The 21,843-nt window shown below is 35.3% G+C and overlaps 3 protein-coding genes across 9 annotated transcripts; 2 read left to right on the top strand and 1 right to left on the bottom strand.

The window, feature by feature from the left end:
- The first annotated feature begins 1,960 nt into the window (after positions 1 to 1,960).
- LOC145913419 (aspartyl aminopeptidase-like) lies at positions 1,961 to 3,746 on the top strand. The gene has a single exon (XM_083001069.1). It carries the CDS (start codon positions 1,980 to 1,982, stop codon positions 3,375 to 3,377), a length of 1,398 nt encoding a protein of 465 aa, XP_082857195.1. The 5' UTR covers positions 1,961 to 1,979; the 3' UTR covers positions 3,378 to 3,746.
- Positions 3,730 to 9,173, top strand: LOC145914720 (pleckstrin homology domain-containing family A member 8-like). Its single transcript, XM_083002545.1, has 11 exons — positions 3,730 to 3,863; positions 4,040 to 4,156; positions 4,303 to 4,458; positions 4,832 to 4,956; positions 5,271 to 5,459; positions 5,596 to 5,942; positions 6,046 to 6,190; positions 6,356 to 6,557; positions 7,079 to 7,140; positions 7,386 to 7,465; positions 7,798 to 9,173. The coding sequence occupies exons 1-11, from the start codon at positions 3,806 to 3,808 to the stop codon at positions 7,913 to 7,915; spliced, it is 1,599 nt and encodes a 532-aa protein (XP_082858671.1). The 5' UTR covers positions 3,730 to 3,805; the 3' UTR covers positions 7,916 to 9,173.
- Positions 9,174 to 9,504: 331 nt separating this feature from the next.
- On the bottom strand, positions 9,505 to 21,561 carry LOC145914156 (voltage-dependent L-type calcium channel subunit beta-2-like). 7 transcript variants are annotated; one of them, XM_083001938.1, is made up of 12 exons: positions 21,390 to 21,561; positions 20,745 to 20,834; positions 17,253 to 17,372; positions 16,772 to 16,894; positions 16,328 to 16,547; positions 15,737 to 15,818; positions 14,075 to 14,234; positions 13,127 to 13,295; positions 12,745 to 12,896; positions 12,261 to 12,356; positions 11,766 to 11,936; positions 9,505 to 10,912 (listed from the first exon to the last, which is right to left on the bottom strand). In XM_083001938.1, exons 1-11 carry the CDS (start codon positions 21,486 to 21,488, stop codon positions 11,766 to 11,768), a joined length of 1,482 nt encoding a protein of 493 aa, XP_082858064.1. In that variant the 5' UTR covers positions 21,489 to 21,561; the 3' UTR covers positions 9,505 to 10,912. The 7 variants fall into 7 exon arrangements, with proteins under 7 accessions (XP_082858064.1, XP_082858060.1, XP_082858061.1 ...); XM_083001934.1 differs by having other exon boundaries at positions 11,775 to 11,936; XM_083001935.1 differs by having other exon boundaries at positions 11,775 to 11,936; positions 14,075 to 14,231.
- Positions 21,562 to 21,843: the final 282 nt, after the last annotated feature.

The raw sequence follows: 21,843 nt of genomic DNA, 5'->3' as shown, positions 1-21,843 counted from the left end.
TTGTGTCGAAGCGATTTGACCAATCATATGCATCAATAAATCATTTACACACGATTACAATTAAAATCAAACAATGTCCGCTGCAGATTGAGGTTAAACAAAGATAACAAACCAAAGGTCGGCAACCTTTACAGCACAAGAGTCTATTAGAGCCATTTGCGCAAGAAGTGTTTCAGGTTGATTATATTTTACATATTTTATTGTTGTTTTTTTGACAGTGACTTTTCTAGGGACCTAGAACAGAACTACACGTGGCTCCAAAGCCCTGGAAAAGGAAGATACTTTTACACCGGGTCACAAAGAAATCTGTGCGAATATTAACGCAACGATTTCGTTTAGTATTTTAACTGAAATGTATTGTAGCAACACGCATGTTTCCCTACTTAATTCTTTACACATTTGGAACACATACGGACCGAAGGCTGCAGACGGTGTTAAGCTTTCCTGCAGGAGGTTACACAAGCTTTCTGGCATCCTGCTGGACAACACATTTTTTCTGACACTTCGTTATAAAACGCTCATTTCGTAATCCGACTTTAGCCCAGTCTAGGCTAGTCTTGCCTACTCTCAGTCGCTCGTATTCTCTCGGCCCTGTCGTTATTCTTGCCATCGCGCTGTAAACGTTCGCATGTTCTTTTAATAGTTAAATTCGCTGCAATTCAGTCACGTGTTAAACGCGCTTGAAACAAGTTAAACTTAAGCCACCTGGTAATTGCAATCGTGTGTTTCCATTAATAAAGAAGTCTGTTCACGGAGCTTTTAATTCAGTAGTCTATATCAGCAAGAACACGCAAACAGACTTTAGCTTTAGCAAAGCAGCGATTGGGCATCCTACTTGTACGCTGCACTGGTGACACCGACGTGATCACACGATTGCAATTACCAGGTGGCTTAAGTTTAACTTGTTTCAAGCGCGTTTAACACGTGACTGAATTGCAGCGACTTTAACTATTAAAAGAACATGCGAACGTTTACAGCGCGATGGCAAGAATAACGACAGGGCCGAGAGAATACGAGCGACTGAGAGTAGGCAAGACTAGCCTAGACTGGGCTAAAGTCGGATTACGAAATGAGCGTTTTATAACGAAGTGTCAGAAAAAATGTGTTGTCCAGCAGGATGCCAGAAAGCTTGTGTAACCTCCTGCAGGAAAGCTTAACACCGTCTGCAGCCTTCGGTCCGTATGTGTTCCAAATGTGTAAAGAATTAAGTAGGGAAACATGCGTGTTGCTACAGTATAACCAAAATTAACAGGTGTTAGCCCTGTTTACTCCTAATCATAAAAATTCGCACAGATTTCTGTTTTACACAGACTTATATGTTGGTTGAGTTTTGCTAAAACTTTGTGACCCGGTGTAATAGTATTTACCTCTGGAAAACACGATGGAGATCACCACCACAGAGAGCTTGTGTTTTCTCAGGCGTTAAGCAAAGTGCTGAAGCGTAAATATTACGTGACGTCACTATTTTTAACGCAACGGTTTCAAGTTTATTTTTTGCTTTGGGAACAGTGTATTTTATTGTATTTGGAGTTTCTGTACGAGTTTAGTAGCTAGTATGCACATTATTTTTTAAACATTATAAGTCGTTGTCCAATCCAAACGGTATTTCAATGCATTTACTTTTGCGGCATGGTGTGTTGCTATGTTGATCTTCGTCTCGTGTCCCGAGCATAAACTATAATTTGGGCTCACTGACATAACTGTATTGTCAAAGTGCGGGTTGTGGAGCTATTACAAAGTTATGTTTTCATGGTCAACGTCAATGTAGGCCTACAGACTATAGTGGTAAAGTGTATAGCTTGGTACAAGTTTCTAGGCATAGGGAAACTGTAGGTAATAAGTTAATTAACAGAGTAGGAATGCTTAAACGTTTTAATAGATGTATGTTAGGATCTGTCATAAATGATATTCTAAATTGTTTTAAAGTTTTTATTTAAATTCCATTTCTGTTTCAGTTCAAACCAGTAACAATATTAGTCATGACAAATAAGGCAGCATCCCTTAAAGTTGCACGTGAGTTTATAAAATTTGTTGATGCCTGCCCATCTCCTTACCATGTGGTGGAGGAATGCAAGTCTCGTCTAATCAATGCTGGCTTTAAAGAAATAAGGGAGCGTGACCACTGGGCTGTCAAACCCAATGACAAGTGCTTTGTCACAAGAAACCAATCCACTATCATTGCATTTGCTGTTGGGGGCCAATACCAACCTGGAAATGGGTATGCTATTGTCGGTGCACATACTGACAGTCCCTGTTTAAGGGTTAAAGTCAAGAGCACAAGAGTAAAGCAAGGATTTATTCAAGTTGGTACTGAATGTTATGGTGGTGGAAATTGGCCTAGTTGGTTTGATAGAGATTTAAAAATTGCTGGGAGAGTTCTTGTTCGGGATGACACTGGTGTAATCAACTCAAAGTTGGTACATGTGGATCGGCCTGTGCTTAGAGTCCCACATTTGGCTATTCACTTACAAAGAGAGATGAATGACAAGTTTTCAACAAACAAGGAGACTCATCTTGTTCCTATTCTGGCTACTCAGAGTGAATATCAATTAAACCAAGCTTGTGATGCCCAAAATGAAATGTCTGGGTGTTCTGCCAAACACCACAGTCTCCTGGTTGAGCTTTTGTGCCAGGAAATTGGTGCCACACCAGATCAACTTGTGGATCTTGATCTATTTCTTGCTGACCATCAGCCATCAGCAATTGGTGGAATGCTAGAAGACTTTATCTTCGCCCCGCGCTTGGACAACTTGCTAAGCAGCTATTGTGGGTTGATGGGACTCATTCAGTCTTGCCAGACAGATCTTGCCACAGAGAAAAGCATTCGTATGATTACTCTGTTCGACAATGAAGAAGTAGGATCGCAAAGTGCACAAGGTGCTGGTTCCTCTATTACTGAATATGTTATGAGGCGACTCTCTGTTGATGCCGACAATACAACTGCATTCGAAGAAAGCATACCCAAGTCCATGATGATTAGCGCTGATATGGCCCATGCTGTGCATCCAAATTATGCTGACAAGCATGAAGAAAACCTTAGACCAACTTTCGATGGTGGGCCTGTAATTAAGGTCAACAATAATCAGCGCTATGCAACCACAGCAATCACAGCTACTATTGTTAGAGAAGCTGCTAGATTTGCTGATGTTCCCGTGCAAGATGTCATGGTGCGAAATGATTCTCCATGTGGTTCTACTATTGGTCCAATACTTTCCACACGCCTTGGCATGAGAACCGCTGATGTTGGTGGTGCCCAGTTAAGCATGCATTCATGCCGAGAAGTCTGTGGTGTGTATGCTCCTGAACAGTGCATGAAATTGTACAAATCTTTCTTTGAGAAGTTTACAGCAATTGACGCCTCTTTAAATGCTGAATAAGTGAAATAGTATTTCAAGACATGAATATTCCACCAAATCTCGTTTGTATATTTTTTTGAGTATACTTTATGAAATAATCTTCAAATTGATCAACATTCATTGTTCAAAGAGGAAATACAGAATCTTGTGTTGCAAAATGATATGTTATCATCTGATTTCCAAAAAGTTCATGTATTTGAGTAGCAATGTATTTGAATAATTTTTGTTTCTCTTGTAGTGTCAAGAATGTGATTAGTTAAGAGTGCCTTTGTTTTGAATGTTTTGCAGTGCTTTGACATGTGATAAAGTGTGATATAAAATAATGGATGTTCAAATCTAAACCCAAAACTTGATACACTGTTTTTTGATTGTGCTTGTCAATTCCATAGATGTAAACTATGCAGCATGCAAGCTCCTAAAACAAACTGTAAGCTAACTGGTATCATGTAATGGCTGTTAGTGGAAATATAGAAGGAATTGTTTACAAGTGGACTAACTATTGGGGAGGTAAAGTGCTATGATCATTTTTATTAATCATACCACTCATGTAATTTTATTTTAAATTAACAATTTGACATTTTTGTGTGGCATAACAATACAAGATGTTCCTTCATTCATTATAAAACTGAACATTCAAATCAGTACAATATGTTGAAATCAATGTGAAATATGTTTAAATACAGGATGGCAACCACGTTGGCTTGTTTTGCACAATGGTATCCTATCTTATTACAACAGTGCTGATGAAGTTGGTAAAGGGTGCCGAGCATCAATCAAAATATCTGCAAGTGATATCATTGGTAAGAAAAATTTACAGCAATAAAAAAAATTCCTCTTGATGTAAATGTAATTACCTTTGAGATTTGTCTTGTGTATGTGGTAAAGTACATTACATGAATCAGAAAAATTATGAGTTTCACTTAACTTGTTTATTGTTTTTATATAGCCTATCCAAATGACAACACACGGTTTGACGTGGTCGTCCAAAATGAACAGAGGTGGTATTTAAAGACAAGTAATGCCAGTGAAAGGCAAGGTTGGATTATTGCCTTGGGCACATCAAAAGCAAGTAGCTCTGACGGAAGAACACAGAAAGAACAAGGTGATACATGTATACATTTTAATGGTGTTAAACATTGCTTAAATATATATATTTATATAGCCACAAAAACATTTTTTATGTCTGTAAACTAATTATCTTTACAAGAGATGTCACATTTGCATACACATTCATATATTCATCTTGTTTGTTTCGAAAACTTATGTCTACTTAACCACAAAGCACCTGAAGAATTCCAGTCGCTTTGGTCCTGATCTGAAAGGCAATTTTTCCATTGTCTGGGTCTTTTGTTCAGAGGCACTGAACTGGAATGTAGGAAAATCCCAATGCTGTTGTGACATATACCAGCGCCATGTTCAGCCCTAATTTATCACATTCTCCTCCACACAATTATAACAAAAACACTTTTGTGCAGAATCGATGGAGGCACATGGTGAATTGCGAACTTGCATGAGTGAAGTTCGTTTGTTTTGTGACCTCCTGGTTCAGCAAGCAGTAAATGTAAAACAAGAAGCCCAAAAAGATCAACCAGATGTTGAGGTAAAAAAGTAATGGTAAATTCTGAACACAGCAATTAGTAGCACTTTTTATGACAGTTTGTTGCTAGTCATGGCAAGCATAAGGCTTTTTCTTGCAACTTAATTTAAAAAAAGGTGGCTGCATGCTTTTGATAGGAATTTTGTTGTGGGCATGTGATTGTGCAACATGCCTTCCCCTTGTCACAATCTGCCACCTGTGCCTAAAATTAATGGTGCAAACATGTCCATGCAGAACAAACAGTTGACACAAAGTTAAAAATTTTCCAGCCTTAAATCAAACCTTCACTAATTGATTTTGTTTGCTCTAAACCACAGAAGCTATCGGAGGCATCCACACTACTCTCAACCACATGTGATACATTTCTTGCTACACTGGGAAGGTGTCTTAATATATCTGAAACTGTATTTGAACTTCCCTCTTCACCTGGAAGGATGATTATGAGGTCACAATCAGCGCAGTCTGCACTTCCACAAATTAACTTGTCCAAGACCAAACATAAAAAGGTAAATGGAGTTACGGAAATTTGGTTCATACTCATTTGAATAATGCAGCCTACATAAAAAAGTTTAATATCAAATAGAGCTTTGGCTGTCGAAGTTTTAAAGCACATTATTTAAAACACTTTATTCATTAACTCAGCATCACAGTCGAAGTGGACCAACTACACCAACTACACCTCTGCACCTTGCTCTCGACCAATCACCACCAAACAATCTTCTCAGTCCTGTGTCACCTGACCATTTTAACCAATCACCGAGCGGCAACTCTTTAAACAGCTCTGGTTTCTCAGAAGCAGCAGACTTAAAAAGTTTGAACAATGTAAGGACACCAACACTGCCAAATTCAGACTTAAAAAAGCCACCAGATTTACCGATTGATGTAACAAAGCAAAATGCCTATGGAAAAAGTTCAGAAAATATTGAAGAAGTTTATGGTGATGAAGATACTGAAGGAATGCTAACGTTTTTTAGTGCAATGTTACACAGGTTAGTTTTTGCTTTGTGTGATTCAAGGGTTTTATCAATTTTAATCGAACAAAGCAAAAAAAACTGTTTAATAACTTTTTATGATTCCATAAAAATGTTTCAGTTTCTCCGACATTAACCTTGAAGAGGATGGGGGAATTCCCACCATGCCATTTCTTTCTGCTTGTGAAGGAATTATTCCATTTCTTGACACAATTGGATCAACTGCATTTGCTCCTGTTAAAATGGACTTTATGGGCAATATTGGAGTAAGATTGCTAAACTTGCATGCTTACAGATGTTTTTGTAATAAAATGTCTTTAAAAAAACATTAAACAAAATGTCTTAAATCAGTGTGATAAACATGTCCTGCCAGATAAACTACATTTCAAAAATATTAATTGCAACAACATTGTATTTTCACTTTTATTCAGAAACTTCGAACAAAATGCATGTCTGACACCACCAAGTTCAAAACACTGCAAGCAATTTTAAAGCAAGAAATACAACTATCTACAACAAAAGTTAGAAATTCTGCCACAGATGCCTTAATGTGGTTAAAACGAGGATTACGATTTATCCAAAAGTTTCTCTTTAACTTCAAAAATGGAGAGAGAAACTTAACCCTTGCCTTAAGTAAGTTCTTACGTGTTGTTTAATAATTATTGTGCTTCTATTGCTGTCAAACATAGTGTATACTTCAATAACTAATCTTATTGCACCATTAACTTTTAACCAACATTAAGTCTACCATGCAGCGAGACTCTGAGGGTCTATGTTAATTTTTGTGCCACAGGGTAAATTATTGAAAAAATATACTTGTTTTGCCGCAGGACCTGTTTATAAAAACACAACCGGTGTACTTCGTAGAACCCAGATACGGTTTCGTCTTATCAGACCTCATCAGTGCTGCTGGTGACTATGACTCTTGCTGGCTAACTAGCTTGACAGGGACACTTTTTGGTGACTTTGCAGTTAACATTGGCCTTGCAGTTTGCTATCAAACTATGTGCAAACTGGCTGGAAGGCTGTCATAGGTCACCAGCTGCACTGCCGAGTCCTGTTTCATGGATCAAAACTTTGTGCTCTTTCTGAAACTGCCGTGTTTGTACAAATTCCTAGTTCGATAATAAACTTACATTTGTCGTATCTTTTAGACTTGGCCTACGCTGCAACATTGAAGAGATATCATGGTTGGGTTGTTAAAGGAATATTTGCTGTAAGTATTATGTGTGCATGTTTACAGGCATTATGCTTTGGGCGCTATCAGGTATATTTGTTTCTGGAGCTTTCAGTCATATTGCTGACATAAATTCTTTTAATTGGTGGCACTTCCTACTATGGTCGAATACAAAAACCATTTGAAAATGTACATGATGCATTTGTAAGCTGTGTGAATAACAGTAATGATTGTTTAATTATGTGGTTACTGTAGTGGTTAACCACATCACATTGTTGTTGCAGCTCGCAGTAAAGGCTGCACCTTATCCGAATGACTTCATACACGCTCTTGCCCCAAATCCTGACCATGCTGATGATAAAAGGTTGCCATACTTTCTTTTTTGAATTTGTTGTTAAAATAAGCATCCTTTTTAAATGATAATTATATGTATCTTATGATGTTTAAAACCTTGTCAAACACAATTCAATTTGGAAAAAATGTTTTCTAAAATAATGCGATCTAATTTTTAGATGAAGCTTTTTATCTGGTGAACTCTTAGGATTTAATTCTGTTTCATGCAAAAAAAAGAGTTGCTGTAATAGGAAACCTTGGTATTATCTTGCAAAAACAGTTACTACTAGTATTATCACAATAGTACTCATGTATGTTACTGATAGAGGGATTATTTTTATAATAAAATATTGCATGTTTTAGGTTCGTTGGCGTTCTAATTCAAGATATTGACCAGTACACCACAGCTATGGATGTTGTTCTCAACATAATAGACAACTTCTACGAGGAACATGATTTAGATTCAGCAACAGTAGTATAGGTTTGCCTAGATTTTTAAGGTCAGGAATTTGTAAGGATGCGAAAGAATCATATGTTGATCACTCATATTTGGTGATGAATTAGAAATGCTCTTTTCTAATGTGTAATGTTGCTGACGTATTTTATGTTAATTGAACTTTTGTTTAGTGCAGTGCTTGTTTGCATGCAGTTCGCCAACAGCAATTTCCTGGCCAACGAAAAATGAAATGTCATAAATCGTATTTTATAATATATCCTTTATCTAGATCATTCCAAGCAATACGAACAATTTGCACTTTTTTATTAAATTAAGTTCAATTGACTTAAAATAGGAAAAAAAATCAATTTAAATCCTTTATTGACCAGTGACAATACTTTACCTTTTGTGAAGTGACACCAGTTGCACATCATCATTTGCTTTGTAGTTTATTGTGTTACATAACAAACAAATTTTCCCAAATTATTTGTTAGACAAACAAAGTTTTGCCTGGAAATGTTGTCTTGTTGTTCAGTCTGCGAACAGTTCACTTAATATTACATCAGCATTAAAATGAAATATTAAAAGTCTTTCACAATTGTTAAATCCCTGCAGAGTTTATAATGGGTGCTACACATTGTTATTTTGCTTTTATTTTATTGATACAGTATTGATTTGTTTCAAAGCTTTGTTGTGGTTGACGCTGCTTGTATTCTACAATAGAATATCAATTGTTTAATTGACCCAAAACGCTGTGGTTTTGTTTGACAACTGTGCTGGGCCAATTTCAACAATCTAGCACACATGTGTGTGTGTATCATAAGCTGTTTATATTAGCCAAACACTATTAGACAAACTTTGTTATCAACGTCTACTGTTGAAAGTACATTTAGCCAAGTTTTTATCAAAACTGTTTTCGTTTAATGTGGTTTCTGTGTTTAGCTTTATGGACTTACTTATTGGGTTGTGAAACTGAAAGTAACACAAAAATTGAATTGAAACTATAACTAATTTTAAAAACAAACTTTTTCCACTGTATTGTGTTTATGTCTTCGTTGGTTTTGGAATAATTTGTTCCGTATTGTGAAATAACTCGTTAATTGACCAAATGTCTTCACGGTTTGAAGTGAAAACACACACCTGTACTTAAACACTTGCCAGTATATAGCATAACATTGATCGTGGAATGGCAAAGCCTGACAACTTACACTTATCCTCTTTTTCATGTTAACAACTTGTTTTTGTGCAATTTGTACGTAACTGTGTAGATCCATCATATACAACAACAAAAGTGCATTGTGTACCCTGAGAGTCTTTGCGTTGTTGCAGAAATTTGGTTTTGCAAATAGATGATTGAACAGTCCTTTCAATGAAATTTTTTTTAGACAAGAGTAGGGCTTCAAATATTAAACAGGCCACTGTCTACATTACCAGGTTAAAATTTGACCCGTGTTTGTTCGGTTGCAATATTTACATATTTTATGGTAACTGTTAATTGTAATGAAGCGACTCAAAATCGCTCAACGGGCCTGTACTTTATAAATACCGGACATGAAAGGTATTTGTGCTGCAATCTCAGCCTTTCTTTCAGATAATAACTACACAACCCATACAAACACAAGATAAGTTTTACAATGGAGAATAGTTTTCATGATTTAAACAGTCGATAGCAAGAAAAACCAAACATAGTCATTTGACAGACATTCAATAAAATGGCAGATAAACATAGCGTAGGTCATGCACGACTAAAGTAAAAATTGATGAAATCTGTACAGAAATAATAAAAGTGAGACGAGTGAAGCGCACCACACAAAAACACTCCATACTATTTTAAAACAAGTATTTAAAAAATCTACTGTGAAATCTTTATATGAGTTGCAGTATTTGAAAAAGGTCTTAACTTCACCGACAAGCAAAAGTGATGCGATGTTCAACAATACACACATTTCTTTTCCTCATCAGCAATATGGCATGGGGTCACAGAAAGAATCAATTGCAAGGGAAGTTATAAATATACTGCATGCATGCACACTGCAAATGTAACTGACATGATTCTCAGCCTTTAAAAGCTACTGCAGGTAGCACATCGACTTGTAAAATGGGCAAGGCGATATTGTTGTTTTTGTGTAGATTTGTACCAGAAAAGTGGTGCATACAGTACAGTTTATGTGCAAAGGTCATTGTGTGTGTGCACACACAGGTAAATTAAAAAACAAAAAGAAAAATAACTGCATTCGCCCGTGGTAAAATCCATATGTAAGCACTGTAACAAACGTAATGATATAGCTTTGCACAGATGTGAAACGCAGCACCTTAAGGTAGCAACCATTGGCAAAATTTACACAGTGGCTTTAATCGACCCTCTAATTCTTCTTTGAGACTGATTACAATATTATTCATACAATTACATTCCATTAGGAGTTTGTGCAGGTGACACTAAATAAACATATTTTGCTTTTAAAAAGTATTTTTTTGATTTTTGGTGATGCCAAATAATTTCATTAATTTTAAAAACTCTCAGAAAAATCATCGTTACAAGTTGAAAACAATTAAAAAGCATGGGATATTTTTCAAAACTTTGCTAACAATATGCACTCATACAAATGGTTTAGCTGTAGAACATATATTAACATCATGCCCTAATCAGGCACTATATGATGCAAGCGACAAACCTTGTACCCAACTTGCAAAATGATGTTTTTTTGTGAAAACAGAAAAGTTATCGGCAGTATAAACAATATGCTCCGCAGTGATTTGCCTCAGACAGCACAATCCCAATATTTTACAATATATAATGTATGTACCTGTGAGTGGTACATATGGAGATAACAAACAGAACACAAATCTTTCTATTCTATTGTGCACTATTTGTTAAAACAGATAGAAACAGAACAAAAATTAAGACTTCGATTGTGGTGCTGAAAGAAAATGTGTTTCGATATAAAACTATGCTTCATTTTCCTTGTCTTGGGGTGGCTTCATTGAACCACGACGTGATGATCGGAAACTAAGGTTCCGCTTGAGCGATGTCAGCACATGCACCTTGGATTTAAATAAATAGAAAATTTTGATTAATATTTTGAATAAACTTGAACGTTGAAGGCCATGTTGTTGAAATTGATCAATGTTAATTATGTTTATTAATGGATCACACAATTGGAAATCGTTACATTTTTTTTTAAACTTTTACATTAGTTGTTTATTAAATTATGTTTGGAAATATAAACTTGTGAGGTTACTGAATTAAATATATTAAGATTTACCAAGCATGGCCATCATTTACATACAACGTATTTTTCACAACTATTACTTGGCTACAACTTGTCGAAATTCCACAAGTATTTGATGAGACTGCACGTTTAACAATCAGGGCAAGAGTGGTTATAAGCAAAAGCAAAATTAAAATAAAAGATACTTGCTGGATGTTCAGAGAAAATGTTACTATTACATCATCATGCAAAACTACAAACATTCCCACCAAAGTTATTTAAACCAGTGTTCCTCAACTGACAGTCCAGCTAATTTTGTTACCAGTCCAATGTAAATTGTTTCGCAATGGATGGATTTCTGATAGTTTGCATACTTCTGCCTTTTTTGCTAAATTTTCTTTTATAATTATCTTCTTTTCATTTCATAAATTATAAAATAACAGGTCTGCAAAAGTTGCTTTGAAACTGTCGGCAAGTGCAAAAATGTTGAGAACCACTGGCATAAACAGCAATAGTAAGTATTAGGAAAGCGACAGTTGCACATTTCAGACTAGGAGAGTGGGATAGATTTTGAACATAAACCTGCACAGACAGAAGATTCCGAGATCTGTTAGTCCAAAGAAAGCAGATCGGCAGGAAGAGAGGATTTGGCGAACAGCTAACACTAATATACCTGGAGTACATACCTACGTTACCTGCAAATGTGAGGATTGTGAGTTGTTACTACTCCTCGCAAGTGCAGGATTGTTGTACATGTTAGCTGGATGTGTTGCACGCCAATACGCCTCGAGATACTCAGCCAAATGCTCGCAGGCGTCCTCGAGCTGGTTTTCATCAAGAACAATATCGAATAGGTCCTATAAAAAGAGGCATGTACCACATTAAATAATTTTTAGAGAATATGCTTGTTGTGATAGCAACCAAGTAAGGTTATGGTTTATGAAATAATGATTTCAGATACTGCTTTTGCCGCTGACATGCACAATGTAAAATCTAATTTCTGCACATTTGACTAAGAGTTAAACCCTTACAGAATGGTGGGCAAAATATCCCTTTGAATAAAATCTACAGTATGTAGCAGTTATATTAGTCAATGCCCTTGAAACTAACATTACCACAAGCTTCACAAATATGTTACCAAGTTAGACCGAGACTTAATGACAAACAAAAATTTTTTTCACCTGGTTACATTGTGAAAGCTTTTCTGAAGCCACCATCTGGACATTAAGATGTTTTGACTGTGATTTCCCCCTTGATTTGATTAATCGTTGCAAAACCTTGATACAAACTCAATTGATTTTTAATACAAGAAAATGCTTATGCTGATACTACTCAGTTATACAAAACATTTACAAGGCACATGTAAGCAATAACTGTCATTAATTAATTCATCAGATTATTTCACAGACTTTTTAGGTTTAAGGCAATTAAATTTATATCACAATTTCTTACAATAAGTTTTATAAGTTTCACCAAACAGTTTATGTGAGACAAGACAAGTTGTATACGACGAAAATAAAAAAGTGTTGTTTGTCTTTATGATCATCTTTTCCTAATATACATATTTCACCTGCTGTTAGGCAGAAAAAAGACAACCATAACGTTAAATGACCAAGAGATATTTCTTCTCATATAACGAGTAATTAGTAATATTTGCACACAAACCTTCGCAGAAGATATTTTTAAGGAAACTATGATGGGAGCGAGCGAAGTTTTAATAAGTTGTGAAGGATGGTTGATCGTGTCAGCATCAAGGACCACCAACTGAAGTGTACGGGCCAACTCAAATATCCTCTCAATTTCTCGCTGTACCTCCGCTGATAAAATTGGCAATAGTTGACATTTTTGCAAACCACAGCCACTTCCACAAACAATGCTTGTGAAGGTGACTACGATCAAATTTTATGTTTTTTTCCTGCACTTGATCAAATGCTTTTTGCATTATTAAATGTCTGTTGTGTTTGCATGATTTCGAAGATGTTGTAATCGATGTTTTACGAAATAATGAAAAATTTTTGTTTTTACAGAAATAAAAAAAGTTAAAAACCTAAACTTGATCTTGTGTTTGACTTTTCGATGACAGCTCGCTTGCTCGGGTTGTTGAGAACAGCACGTTTTGCAAGTGAAATATCAGCCGTAACCCTGGTTATTGAAATTCGACCTTCGAATCTTCTTTTGAGAAAGTCGAAAATGGCTTTCTGCATCATGTCAGTAACCTGCACAAAAGCATGCATGTTTTACATAATGGTGGTGTAAGATTTGATGCAACAAAGCCAACATGCTCACAATATTTATAAAAAAGTTATAGTGGCTTTGGAGTAATAGTAAGTTTGCAGTGCATTGTACATGTATGTACTCACATGCTAGTAGTAATTCATTTGCTTCAAAAACTCTTATATTCATCAGCAGAAAGTGTAAAACCAATACTAACACATAGTTGGAAAAAGTATTTAAAACCAGCATCTCATATTTGCATACACTGCCCTCCTCTGATGTACTTTGCGGTTTTAAAGCACATTTTACACAATGTTAATCATGTATGAGGTGGCAATAGTTGCAAGCATTTTTCCATTACAGTTTTAGAGTACTTGCCAATATCTAACATTGGGACCTTTGCGAGACATGAATCATTGAATGATTATACAGGTGTTTGCAGTCTTCTGTCCTACCTGAGCATCGCAGAGTGAAATACAAGTAACCGAATTTTGAAAGGTAAGTTTCTTATTTGGTCTATTAACATTGGCGTTATGCTATTTTTTTAAAGGAAAATCCACAGGGTTGTTTTATGAATAACAGTATGAACGTTTTTCTTAACTTTGCATTTGTATTACCATTTTAATATTGCAACACAATGAAAACCACTTGCCCTGATACCTTTAAAAAGTGTCATGCTCAAATGCAAAACACAGAAGAAATCCACAAATACATCAAAATCATCATGCACATAAATTATGCATCAGATATGAAGCATCGAGGACAATGCATGCAATTTTACCTCGTAACCCTTTAGCGAAGGCCCCACCAGAACCACAGGTCGCATCGATGGCACAACGTCGTATGGGGGCGCACTCTCCTGTTTACGAAAAAATGCTTTCCGTTTCACGTCCCTGTTAGCACCTCCAGAGTTCACTGATGACACTGACGTCTTGGGACTTCTTGCAAGAAAAAGCAACTGATTTAATGGTGCAAAATAACAAATGGTGTTTGGAATGTTTAGAGTTGCATGCTATGGTTGTAGTTGTGCAACCATGGCAGTTACATAAAAAGACAGTTACATGGGTATGTGCAATGTCAATGCATCTGCTTTCATTATGCAGACATAGCACAAAGTCTGAATGATATAATGCTTTATAAAAAGTTTCAATATCACTCTAAAACGTATTTTATGTACATATATTGTATGTATATAAACTGTGTGTATGCAGAATGTACTAGGACAGCTTTTAATTATTGCTATTACTAACACAGCTTAACAAATGAACTAACAATATGCCTTGGCAGAACAAGAAAGATGCATTGTAGACAACAATCCCACCAAGTAAAGTAGAGGTAAAACACTGGCTAAACACCAAGTAACACACATGAGCATCTATCAATAATTTATAAATACACAATAATATATAAAATTCTGTTAAAAATGGATGATTTAACCTCTTTATAATTACCATCCATTGTTTTCTACAAAGGTTTATGATAAGATTAGTGTTTTGTTAGCAAGCAAAATGCATAATTTGTTAAATTCGTTGCACAATATTTAGCTTATCAATGTTACAAGGATCAGCATTACTCAACTAAGATTGGTATTACACAAGTGTCTGTTGTAACACTTAGTCTTTATAATGGCCCAACCAATGTGAAGCTACCTTGGAAGTATCAAAGTGATTGGAACAGTTTCACAAAGGGCATTGACGCAAGTCACTAACCACTTGACTTGACTCTAAATAGGTAGTCGTCAATCGGATAATCTAGGAAACAGACACTTCTAGTAGTGTCTTATGAGTAAGCATATCTCCTCAACATTGGTAATAGTATATTAATCGGAAAGTTAAATTGGTTGCAATGCCATGAAATAAGGTGATTTATTTAGTAAAGATGGCACATGTATTAAATGAAAGGATGAAATGTATGTATAAGAACATGACACTTGGTTGCATCAGATTAAAATAAATTATTGCTTAATCTGAAATCAATCATTTCATAATTAAAGGAAAACCACAACAACACAAGATATGTATAGGCAATATTTAAGGAGCTTGAACATATATATATATACTGTATTCTTGAAAAATACCACAATAGAAACCAGTCAACACTGAAATCTGTTCAACAATTTAACATCGATCAAAATTTATTGTTTGAAAACATTTTTTATAAAGGGCCCAATTTCCACCACATGTCCTTGTATATATATAACTTATCCTATGACAGTATATTTGTTTAAATGGTCATGGAACATCTAGCTTGACACTTGTACAATACAGAGTCATAAATATTTTACAATATATCCTTGGTTGGAAATTTTACAGATTGTAGTAAGAATATCAAGCTGATAGAGACACCACATACAAAATGACACATTTAAAAATTGTAGTTTGCTTGCAAGCAAACAAATTTTTTCACATTGGAAAAAGAATTCACTTAGTATTGAATATTTTACCTTTGTGTATTAGGCGCGTTGTGTGCATTTGGTGAATCAGAATCATCTTCATCCATTCCATTTGTATCCATGTCATATGTCACTGTGCAACACAAATGTGAAGTACTTAGTTTAATGTGCTTTCTTTAATATGGACTGTACATTGTTTGGGAGTGAGACATGAAGTAGGTATTGGCAATATATCTAAACCATAAGGTTCACAGGCTTCGCAGCCAAGGCATATCGTATATCTAAACCATGCATATTGTTCAACGTGTGTATAAACAGTCTTGATGCAAAAAATAAATTTGTTGATAGATTTTTTACATTTTTAACACAAATGCAATTATCTCGCTGCCACAATATAAAAAAATTCCTTCATTATTTAAAATGGTGACAGTGAGCAAACAAACATGCAGTAAAAAAATGGCAAAAACCAACTGCTTGTGTGTCATAAAACGTAAAAATAAACATGACCATGATTTTGCAAATGGAACACTTGCTATACAGCCAGCTACATATTTTGGAATGACATGAAGGCAAATCCAGCAAAGTCAAGTTGTGCAAGAAAGCTGCATCCGTGCTGCTTTGTGATGTCAATTTGGCTGGCACCTGGGGTAGTGGGAGTAGGAGTCTTCCTTGTTAAAGTATTATTACCATCTCCAAGGCTTGACGTGGAGGTACCGCCGGATTTTGACATGTAGAATTTGTTGGACTTGCTTGTGGGGGTTTGGGATTGTCGAATTGCCTCAAGTTTGACTGGAGAAGGCACAAATCCCACGCTACAGCCTTCTTTCACAAGACGCCCGATCCACCATTCATTATTGTATTTCTGAATAATGGAAAAGTGGTTTGTAAATTGATTAATTCTTGTAAATATAGATACAGGATGAAACAAAAACCAATCACTTAGAATGATGTTGAAAACAAAAATAAACAATAAAACAACAAGCACAAGGCTTAATAAAAATTTTGCAATATTTTATGTCCAATAATTTTACATAAATATATGATTTTATAATATTCGTAACACACTTAATCTTCATTAAATCCCACCTCTTTAATATGAAGAAAGTCTTTTGCTTCAAATGAAACAGCTGCTCCTTGAACCGGAGAATCATCGTCATGGGAACCATCATAACTCACGTTTGTTCGAACAGCAAATGCTACAGCTTTTGTCTGCAAGAAAAACAAATGTTTCAGGACAAAAAATGAGACTATGTTCGGTATTGTCATACATTGCTTATTTCTCAGATTTATGCTAATTTTCAAGATCACCAAACATATATGTGTCCTAAAAAATACTGATAGATGTGCTTAGTTTAGTAACCTCAACATATTTTTTTTTTGAAAAAAAATAAACCAGATTGTTAGCTATGGTGCTGTGTGACATATATATGGATTGTCAGACATGAAAAACAAAGTTACAAAAATTGGACCCTAATTTGGATAGAAAAAAATACAGGCCTAAACTGTTTTTTTTTTGTATTTAACTTGCTCCTGAATATATAAATTTTGAAAAATTTATACATCCAACCTTTGCTTTTTCCAGCTGGTTTAGTGCTTGACGCTCTGTTTCACGTTTTGCTGCCTCAGGGTCTTCTTCTAGTGAAACATCAGAGTCAGATGGTCGGCTTGTGTATGAATCTGCTGAACCCTACACAACAATGTCAGATCGACTTTGGGTTGAGCAGGCAAAAGATTTAAAAAACATCAATAAATTTTAAAATATATTGAAAGAACAACATTTTTTTGTATTTATGAGTATTTTTTTTTTTGCAACATGATACTAAACTGATTATTAGCATTATTTGACAACATTTTCTTATCCTTCTGTATACACACTACCATAGGCGTTGATTTTTTACCGTTTTGTAGTATTAAGGGTGACTTTTCCAGGTTTTAGAAACACGCAAAAAACATTTCGTCAATCGTATCGCCTTAAAAAATTTCTGTCAAATGACCCAAATGCCAGCAAAAATTTAGGACATTTTCAATTTATTTTGGTCATTTACAGTATAATACTTTCGTTCGCAAAAATGTAAGCAACTTAAATAATCTACCAGCCAATTTCCTTTGGGACATTGTGTCCGAAATGGCTTTTATTTTTTGTGACATTTCTAAACAAATTGGGTCAATGACAGACAAATGACACACAAAAAAAACCCAGACGCATAGTATAATGTATGTGGTTTTCCTCCAATAGTTTTTAATTTAAACGAAATCCAGGGGTGACAATACACTTGTTGTCACCCCTGTTTGTTTGTGAGGGGTGACAATACACTTGTTGTCACCCCTGTTTGTTTGTGAGGGGTGACATGTCACCCCAGTCACCCCTAAATTGACGCCTGTGCACACAACAAAACACTAAATTAGATTGTTGAAAAAGAACCCTGCTTTGTATGATCTAAAAGTCAAACTTAAAAAGTTTATTTTTGACAAAATGAGTTATAAATGCTAATTATGTTAACAGGTCAGGTTCACTCATATATGCTTCAAATCTTTTCCAACTAATGTTGAAGTTTACCTAATTGAACAGATTTCATGTTCTTTTGTATTAAAATAAACTTTCTGAAAGCTTATTGCAACAGCCATCTGCACAGGTTTCACAGATTGTACCATCACAAATATAAGCACTGTGCAGCACAAAATCAAGTTACCGTTTTATCCAAACTTTGTGCTCATAGCTTACGTAACTAACAACTTACAGTGACAGGTTTTGGAGGTTTTAAATCCATGCCTCCTTCCACAGTCTCAATTTCATTTAAGTTGCAACAACTGCAGATTGAAACAGCAGAGCAGAAAAAAATCAATTGCACCAAGTGAGTGGTCAGCTCAGCAACACACTTGACACTCTAATTTGTTAAAATGCATCAGCGACCAAGAAGAAAACCGCTCTGTCTGAAGCCTCACTAAAGCTTACAACAGCTTATGCCAGGCAAGTCTCTCTAGGGAGATGTGTTAATATTCCATTGAGACAGTAAACTGATGCAGAATGCATGCTCAAAATACAGATATGTCTTATAAAAGTGACAAAGCTGTATCTATAAATGCTTCTAGCTAGGCAGGGTGTTTACAAGAAAGGCAATCTGTCAACACCATTGGTCTTAAGACATGCCTAAGTGTTAATTCCACATTTTGTAATCATTGATCTGATGTAAGTGAGCCATTGGCTAATGGGTATACTGGGGGTAATTGATTTTAATTGCCTTTCACTGAACAGCGTGCAAAACAGTCAAGTACATCAAACATGGTTATTCTAAACCATATGACTCAAAAATTGTATATACCAACAGTTGAGATTAACCATCGAAAGTTGTCTACACATGAGGTTTAAATTGTTTTAATATACAATAAGGGTTTTCTAAAGGCAGTTGCAACTAAGATAATGCAAATATAAATGCAAATCTTATAATTGACAAATGGTATATACAAAAAAATAATAAAACAGTAATTAAACAAAAAGTCGGAAATGTATGCTCAACAGAACAAAAAGCACAAAAAGATATATAATGGGGAGCTACCTGCCACTGCAAACCAAGCAAATAATCTGAAGACGACATGTGAACACGTTCCAGCATGTTAGATGAGTTGAGCTGTGTTCCCGACAACAAAAGATGAGTTGCAGTCAAGTTTAACCAAGCATAACATTAACTCTTGACACTTAACACCATTCAAAAAAGTGGTTACTACAGATAAGAGTAGACAAGACTATACTGTTTGAAAGGAAAGCTTGTTAGCAAAATCTAAACTAGTAACCAACAGCAAAAATGTAATTACGAATGATTTAATAAACCAAAAATAAGAAATAATGAAGTAATTTCAAAAGCCTTAACATGGCTTTGCTACTTCTGTAGCACGCCAAAAATTATGCTACTTTAGTAACATATTTAGACAATGCAATTTTTATACTTATACATAAAAGTGATGAATCAAAATACCTGACAAAACTATTATTAAGGCAGTTAAGGAACAAATAAAAAATTAAACTTCTGACACATATGAGAAATGCATTCTGCAAACTGAGTTCAAATGCTAACAGCTGACTGACAGAAAAAGAATTGATTCTTGCATTGGAGCTGAATACGACAGGGCACAAATTGTGATGCCCTCCTAACTCTGTACACCATGCCACCAACCACTCTCCTGCTTTAAACTGCTTTTGGGCACCTATGCATTATTAATGAGGCCCAGCTATGAGAAGAGAATAGAGAAGCACAAATGTGAATACTGAATCCTACATTTGGTTTCCATTGCTCAAGTCTGTGTTTTTGTACTTTCTTGTGCATTGCATATGATGTGCAACAGGAGTAAAACCACAGCTATTAGGGAAATTGCTGCTTTTAACTGTTTGAAATTTAGTTCCACTTAGGTTTAAACTGTAAAATACCAGGACATTTCTTACTCATAAGAAACTAAACTCTTGTTAGCAAACAATAACGTCATAAATGCATAATAATGGTCCTATTTTTTCTTTTTATGGCTACTTGAAAATGTAATCATGGTGATTGATCCAATATGGATTTGAAAACCACTAATTTCATTAGGCTCTTGCCTTGAATTCACGTAACAATGCCAACTCCACATAATTGATCAAAAATTATTTTTACATTTCGCTTTATGGCATGGTTATATTTTCGCATAACATATATTTAGCTGCAGCTTGTGTTCTTACAACTTAGTTTGTCATTTATATGTATATATATATATATTTATCAAAAATTCACTTTTGTGAAAGTTCATCGATAATCCGTGCAGAAGCAACTAAATACATTAACATTTAAAAAACGTTTTGATAATCTGTGCCTTGACCCTGCAAATAACAATTGCCACAAAAAAATCCTTCGTGCTTATTACAAACTTCTCTATCTGGTACGTAGCTGCATTGTTGCAATTGTTAGATGTGGTATATATGCATAATGTAGTTACTTATAACAAAACTACTTTTAATTATTATCTGCTGAACAGCAATAAAGGATTTATTTCTTCTGTTCACTATTCGAAGTTAACCATTGCATTGTTTGCTCACCTGCTTGGTAAGAGAGTTTGAAGATGATCCACTCATACTTCCACTGTTCACCTGTCTGTTCATCTTGACAGGAATTTTGCCAACCCGAGCCTGTCCAATATTAAAAATAAGAAAAAGTTGTGATTGTGGTCTTTTTTTACACAAGCACTGGCATAGATTACCCGACCTTTTCTAAATTTAACCACACAATCGCATTGCCTCCTTTCGGCAACCGCAGCAAAGATGAAGGTGCATTTTTTAAAAACTCAAAACACAGTTTTGTTTGCCTCGTATTTGCGACCTACAATTACGCAACATAAGCGAAATTACGTTGGTGAGGAAAGTTAAAAAGAAAGATTTTATCGTTTGTGTGAAGAAAATCGATTGCCGAATTTGTTGCAAAAACTATGTTTCGTCCAGTTTTTCTAGGCCAAAAACGTTGCTAACATGGACGACGCTATAACTTGTATATTATGAGTGCAAACAACCTTCTGACATTAGTATTTTTTTTTCGCCGCACCCCCGTTGATGTGCAAAACTGTACGCCTATGTACACAAGTATATATATTATAAATAGAAGAAATAATGTGTTTTCACAAACAGTCAAATATTCAAAAATAAATTGCACAGCATCCAGACAACATTCATATTCTAATATCGGATTACCTTCGATCCAACTTCAAGAGTGTTGGTTTGATGAACGACTTCATTGTTAATCACATAACGGTCATCGAGGGACATTTCTATTGAGTTCCGAGCAACCATATCATGTCATCATCATCAGTCGAATTTTTTCAACATTTGCAGGCTAATATTAGTCACAAATCAGTATCTAACTGTGTCTACAAGCAAAGAATGGCACATAAAAAACTAGGCATGTGTTTGTTGCATAGGACCTCAAACTTTTTTAAAAACCATCTTTTGGATGACAAGTTTACGCTAACTTTAAAAACATACAATTCACAACAACAATAAGCCATTGTGAGATGTTTGTAATTTGCAAAGAGGATTTTTTTGGTGGATGCTGAATGTACGGTCTGGTAGCCTAATTGTTATACATAATTGACCAGTCTGCAGAGTATGGTAGGTGCAAGTGGAGTTGTACTTTTTTATTTGCATG

Source organism: Ascidia mentula, chromosome 9 (assembly GCF_947561715.1).
Source record: "Ascidia mentula chromosome 9, kaAscMent1.1, whole genome shotgun sequence".
NCBI classification, from domain to species: Eukaryota; Metazoa; Chordata; class Ascidiacea; order Phlebobranchia; family Ascidiidae; genus Ascidia; species Ascidia mentula.
The sequence above is the reverse complement of the archived record's forward strand: the minus strand, read 5'-3'. Positions and strand labels throughout refer to the sequence as shown.

Excerpts from the sequence above, each read along its gene's own strand:
- LOC145913419 (XM_083001069.1), top strand. The coding sequence starts at position 1,980 with ATGACAAATAAGGCAGCATCCCTTAAAGTTGCACGTGAGTTTATAAAA.
- LOC145914720 (XM_083002545.1), top strand. The coding sequence starts at position 3,806 with ATGGCTGTTAGTGGAAATATAGAAGGAATTGTTTACAAGTGGACTAAC. Across the intron at positions 4,157-4,302 it reads ATCTGCAAGTGATATCATTG|CCTATCCAAATGACAACACA; the intron begins GTAAGAAAAATT and ends GTTTTTATATAG. Across the intron at positions 7,466-7,797 it reads GACCATGCTGATGATAAAAG|GTTCGTTGGCGTTCTAATTC; the intron begins GTTGCCATACTT and ends TGCATGTTTTAG.
- LOC145914156 (XM_083001934.1), bottom strand. The coding sequence starts at position 21,488 with ATGGTTGCTCGGAACTCAATAGAAATGTCCCTCGATGACCGTTATGTG. Across the intron at positions 17,373-20,744 it reads CAAACTCTCTTACCAAGCAG|GGTTCAGCAGATTCATACAC; the intron begins GTGAGCAAACAA and ends ATTGTTGTGTAG. Across the intron at positions 16,548-16,771 it reads ACTTTCTTCATATTAAAGAG|AAATACAATAATGAATGGTG; the intron begins GTGGGATTTAAT and ends TCCATTATTCAG.